Consider the following 5,579-nt stretch of genomic DNA (forward strand, 5'->3'; position numbering starts at 1 on the left):
TGCAGCGTAAGGCACACCGCACTGCAGAGACGAAAAAAAAAAAAAAAAAAAAAAAAAAAAAAAAAAAAAACATAGCCCCTCAAATGAAACTGTCAGTGGTACTCCTAGTCCTTCCAGTGACGATCGGCGGGGGGGTAACTTTGGACAAGGTTAACCCATGTCCAGCATGGGGAAAAAAAAATTATGAAATTAAAAAATCATTCTTCGTAAAAAATGGGTGTACGTTATGCAAGAAGAGGAAGCACCTCCGACATTACTCCAACGCAGAAGGGAATAGCTACACGAATATGTATAAAATTAAAAACCCACTAAAATGTAAATTAGTGGACAAGGTAAATTTGGTAAGACAGAATGCCCTGCATGAAGTGTACCATTTGGAAATAGACCATGGGGGTATGTTCAAATATTTAGAGGGGCAGTCATGTGGGGTGATTCCTTATTATGAGGAGGTAGCCCGAGGGGAAGATAAAAATAACCCCCAGGATGGAGGGAAAAAAGGGCAGAGATTATGTGCAAGGCTTTATTCTATATCTTCAAGCAACTCGGACAATCTCACCTTTGCTATTAGAATTCATACTTATGAGGAAGAAAAAAATGGACAGCCACATCTGAATTATGGTTACTGTTCAGGTTATATAAAAGGGTTAAGGAAAAACGATAATATATATTTAACAGGAGCACATGGATCCTTTGTTCTTCCAAATAATGTGTTTGAAGAAAATACAAATTTAATTTTAATTGCAACGGGAACGGGTATCTCTCCTTACATATCTTTTTTAAAAAAAATCTTCGGTGACAAACAAGGTGATACTTGGCCAGAAAAAAAAACAACCTATAACGGGCAAATATATCTGTACTACGGAGTATACAATGAAGACTCCATTTTATACATGCAGGAGTTAGAAGATTTTGTGAAGAGGTACCCGAATAACTTCCACGTCGAGTATGTCTTTTCGTGTAATAAAAATATGGATGGCACTTCCCACCATGTGCAGGACGAAATATATAAAAAGCGAGAAAACTTTTTGCGCCTTTTTAATGACCTGAAATGTGAGCTGTACATTTGTGGCCATAAGTCCATACGGGCAACAATGTTGGACATTCTCAAGGGAGAAAACCAGGTATGGGACGCCGAGAAAAGGAAGCGCGTTCACGTGGAGGTTTACTAGGCGCGTTTATAACATAAGCCAACGGTAGGGTTTCAGATGGGCAGGCGGAGCATACATTCTTCATGAGATGACGTGACATGGTGCGAAGGAGTTATATAAGGCTGGTCCCGCTGCTAGCGTTTATATGGCGTATTTATTATTTTTTTATGTGGACTTGGCAAGGGGGTCTAAAACAAAAAAAATGTGACTTGTTTGGTATGTGCAGAGGGGTGTAAGAAAAGAAGCGGATAAGCATAAAAATAAGCAGCACGTGTGCATGTACGCGACGTGCTTACGCTTACCGGTTTGCATTAGCCCCAGGCGCGTCTTGGTCAGTCCTTTTTCTTCCCGCCGAATAACGTAAAATAGCTCAAGAGGGAGTTGGAGAAGAAGTCCAGGCACACGTTGCAGCAGCAGAGGAATAACACCAGGACGCTGATCACGTAGATTATCCACCACATGGCGTACGCCACTGCAGTTTGGGGGGGTGGGAAGGGGCAGTTATATAAATATGTATCGACACTTATAAGTATGTTGCGGTAGTAATGAATATTTTTCAGTACTAATGAATACTTATGGGCAGTTATAAATACTTGTCGGCACTTTGCATTATTGTGCAATAGGTAGCAGCAGTGTGAGAAAGCTAACCCGGTGTGTGGTAGACCACGTACTTGGTGAGCCCCCTTGTTATTGGTACTGTGAGGTGGTAAAAAAAGGGGGTAGGGTGACAGTGTAGAAGCATACAGCAAGCAGTGCCGATCTGCGCATGTACACGCGCGGATGCGTAAAGTTGAAGGGGAAGGTTTTTTTTTTTTTTTTTTTTTTTTTTTTTTTTTATTGACATTTCTGCACTTACCATCGCAGGGGGGAGGCACCTCGATCTTTTCATTTCCCCAATTAAGCATGGAAGAACTTTGTTTATCCTTTTGCGTCCATCCATTGTGGCATTTACAAATAACTCTGTTCAGTTTAATGATAAAAAGACATGTACCGTTCAGGCAAGGATTCGTTTCTGGTGATGAGCAAGGATTATTTTCAATTTCGCAATTCTTCCCCGTGTATAAATCTCCGCAATCACATGTGTAATAGGGTTTCTTATCAATGGGTATGCATTTTCCTGGGGAGGGGAACAGGGGGTAAGGCAAAATGACGAAATGGACGTTGCGCATACAGTGGGGCAGCAGCAATGAATGGTCAACAATGAATGGTGAAAAATCGCAGGCGGGAGAGTGACCCCCCCTATTCTGCTCGCCACTTCACGTGTGCACAACAATATGTACAAAGCGAACCCCTTCTGCACAAGGCAATAGAGCATGATTCGTCCGTTCCTCGAATGTTACAGTCCTGGTCGCACATGTTCCATTTCTTCGTGCAATGGACCCCCTTCTCATTAGGATTACACAAGCATACCTGTTTATTATCGTCCAAAACGAAACAGGCGTTTTTGCACTTGTGATTATCTTCACACTTTAGGCAATTCACAGTACCTATTATATTGTGCACACAGAACAGCAAAAGTATGGTGATGACCCAGCTGGGCAGTGGGGCCATAACGAGACAAGGGGGGGGAAGGGGGCGCACAGGATATGGGAAACTTGGCCTCTAAATGGGTGTGTGTGTGGGGGGAGAAATATACCTACAGCCATGTGTACCAAGCACATGTACACACTTTCGTGATGGCGCATGAGCTTAAGCGAACGCGCAGGGGGTAGTTAAATGTGCAGAACGGGGGGTAAACACACTACAACAATACACACAATTTTTTTTTGAGTAACAAAAAAAGGGTGGTCTTTGAAACATTCCAGCTTTTTATCTTTTCATTTGTGAATTTTTTTTTTTTTTTTTTTTTTTTTGTTGCGACCCTGTTCACTTCTCCGTAGTGTGTCGGACCCATGCGCATTTGTTACACATGGGATGCTTCTTATAAAGTAGCAACGGAAGGAAGAAAAAAAAAAAACCTTTCATCGGGTCCAGTTAGATGAGGCAAAAATTGAAGCGGTGGCTTATAAATAGAAAAAATTTCCAGTTCTTCTTAAGCACAAATGGACGCACTGGACACAGTCGCCATACAACACACATGAGGGACTCCCCACGTAAAAGAAGCATAACACCGATGAGCGGTGCGAGGGTACATACTACTCCCCTTTTGTATATCGAAATGGTAATTTGGATCAATTCTTAACATGCAAAGAAGGGTTATTCACAAAAGATCATTTAATTTGTTTAAGGATGAAGCAGCCATGATGGGTATAAGCATGTACATGGGAACAGCATCACACCACGTCGCCCCCAGGGATGGGAAGCATGTGTGAAATGTAGCAAAGGGGAGCTCCCATTCAAAAGGGGTGGGGGGAAAATGGCAAAAAAGAAGAGGGAGAGAAAAAAAAAAAAAAGCCTTCATCAAATAAAATGGCGATCACTTCCAATAGGTGGTGAAGCTTTACAACTGTGTGTATGTGTGTACATATGTGCATGTATGCTGGTTTGCACATTTGCACGTTTGCAGACGGGCATACATGCAAACGTGCAAACGGGCGTGCGCGTTTGGAGGCATCCACAACTTTCGCGCGCTGCGGGAGTTACGCAGGACATGTCCAACTCGTGTGCACTGTTGTCATGCAGGCATTTCAGCACGGAAAAGGAAAAGGGAAAAAAAAAAAAAAAAAATTAACATAGATGGACACACGAGAAGGCATATTTTTTTTTGTAGCGACAAGATTCACAGTTTTCCATTTGGGTAGGAACCTTTTGGCACCACCAACACGGGAGGTGGAGGTTAAAGGGCCCTCATGCAGCGAGTAATGCTCATGTCTTGGTAGGTGCGGCACGTGGATAACCACACACACTGAGTTAGCCGGTCAATACTTTTGCGAACGTAATTTAATGGCGGGGAGGGGCCCGTCGGACTCGGGCCAAGAGACAGCAATGCCATTTTGAAAAAGCATAGGTTTATATTGTGGGATGGGAATGGTCATGATGGCAGAATTTCTGTAGTGTTCGATGTTGGCCTTGAGTCCTTGTACTCTTCCCCAGGTAACAGTGCACACTTTGTTGCTTTTAAAAACATTAAGTTTGTAATTATTAAAAAATCGTATGAACAGTTCAGCATAGTATGGATGTATAAAATTGATAAAGGCGTACCCAACGTTACATTTATTGCGGAAATCAATTGGAAGGTAAAAAAAATCATACAGTCCTTTAAAATGTTCATTCATCACATTCATGAGCATTTTTTGTGTGTACTTGTTAGGAATATTTCGCAGCATCACTGTGGTTAGTATATTCGTGTTATTATTATCAAGGTTGTGAAAATTGAGAATGGTCCCTAATGGAATTGAGTCTTCACATTTGTACACTACATCATTTGTGCTGTTGTTTGTGTGCGTGCGTTTTGCACAGCAGTTGTTCAGGCGATTAGTGCTCTTCGTATGGACGTGAGCTGTGTTCGTACTTTCTTGTATGGGCTTATTGCTAGTTCCCGCTCCCCCTGAGCACGTGCAGCCTGTTGGAAGGCAACACAGCGAAGTGTGCACTTGTTCCGTGCTATCTCGGTAATATTTATTGTAAGCAACGCAATCGCATTTCTTTTCGTCCCTGGGGCATGTCTTAGACGGGACTCCCCTTTTTTCTGCGCTGTCATTTGTCTTGTCTTTGTTAGTGCCTTCCTTGCTGCGTAGCGCATCCCCGCGATGTACAGCTTCACCTCCGCGTAGCGTATCCTTGCTGCTTACGAATTCCTCACTGCGGACGATGCCTCCATCACGAATTATGTCCTGGCTCCGAATAATGGTGAGGTCCTTTGCATTGCCAACCCAGTCTTCTTTCTCCTGCGCAGGCACGCCCTGCTCCTTGTCGCTGCCAAAGTCAGAATTCATGCGAATCATGGTGGTGACGCTATTCAGTTCGCATGCGTTTCCTCTATTCTCAAAGCATTTTAAATTTAGCTCATTAATTAAGGCATATCTTAAAATTTTTTTTTCATGAATTCCATCTTTGAAGTAGTTCAATTTGTGCTTAATAAAGACTCGGTTTTTTTCATTCGTTAGGAGGTTGTTCAATTTTGCAAACTCATTTTCGTTATTTCCTTTTCTATTGTTATAGAGGACGTATGGCGAAATGTATGTATTTTTTATGTGTACAGTTGTTTTGTCCTTGCCCTTTTTCATTGTGTCACTTTGCCTGCTTGTGAAACTGGTCTCCCGCATGTGGGCATTCATTTTGGCGCGCAGTTACTGGTTGCTTCTGTTATGAGAGGGGATGCAAAAAAAACGATTGATTCCACGAGCAAGTATGTTTTACACTGGGGTAACACGTTCACACACAAGTAGATTCTACCCCCCTGACGTGACACAGATGATGCAGATTTGGGCTGCAGTGACAACAATGGGCACATGTTCCACGATGCTCTTTTTTTTTTTTTTTTTTTTTTTT

The 5,579-nt window shown here is 42.4% G+C and overlaps 3 protein-coding genes across 3 annotated transcripts; 1 reads left to right on the forward strand and 2 right to left on the reverse strand.

Annotated features, from left to right (window-relative positions):
* Nucleotides 1-83: 83 nt before the first annotated feature.
* AK88_02257 (uncharacterized protein) lies at nucleotides 84-1,169 on the forward strand (the record flags this gene model as incomplete). Its single annotated transcript, XM_012479888.1, has 1 exon — nucleotides 84-1,169. The coding sequence occupies one exon, from the start codon at nucleotides 84-86 to the stop codon at nucleotides 1,167-1,169; it is 1,086 nt and encodes a 361-aa protein (XP_012335311.1).
* A 311-nt stretch (nucleotides 1,170-1,480) lies between these two features.
* AK88_02258 (uncharacterized protein) lies at nucleotides 1,481-2,699 on the reverse strand (the record flags this gene model as incomplete). Its single annotated transcript, XM_012479889.1, has 4 exons — nucleotides 1,481-1,620; nucleotides 1,797-1,844; nucleotides 2,005-2,265; nucleotides 2,438-2,699. The coding sequence occupies 4 exons, from the start codon at nucleotides 2,697-2,699 to the stop codon at nucleotides 1,481-1,483; spliced, it is 711 nt and encodes a 236-aa protein (XP_012335312.1).
* Nucleotides 2,700-4,006: 1,307 nt separating this feature from the next.
* On the reverse strand, nucleotides 4,007-5,365 carry AK88_02259 (uncharacterized protein; the record flags this gene model as incomplete). Its single annotated transcript, XM_012479890.1, has 1 exon — nucleotides 4,007-5,365. The coding sequence occupies one exon, from the start codon at nucleotides 5,363-5,365 to the stop codon at nucleotides 4,007-4,009; it is 1,359 nt and encodes a 452-aa protein (XP_012335313.1).
* Between the last annotated feature and the right edge of the window lie 214 nt (nucleotides 5,366-5,579).

This window comes from Plasmodium fragile, assembly GCF_000956335.1.
Source record: "Plasmodium fragile strain nilgiri unplaced genomic scaffold supercont1.21, whole genome shotgun sequence".
In the NCBI taxonomy this organism is placed as follows: Eukaryota; Apicomplexa; class Aconoidasida; order Haemosporida; family Plasmodiidae; genus Plasmodium; species Plasmodium fragile.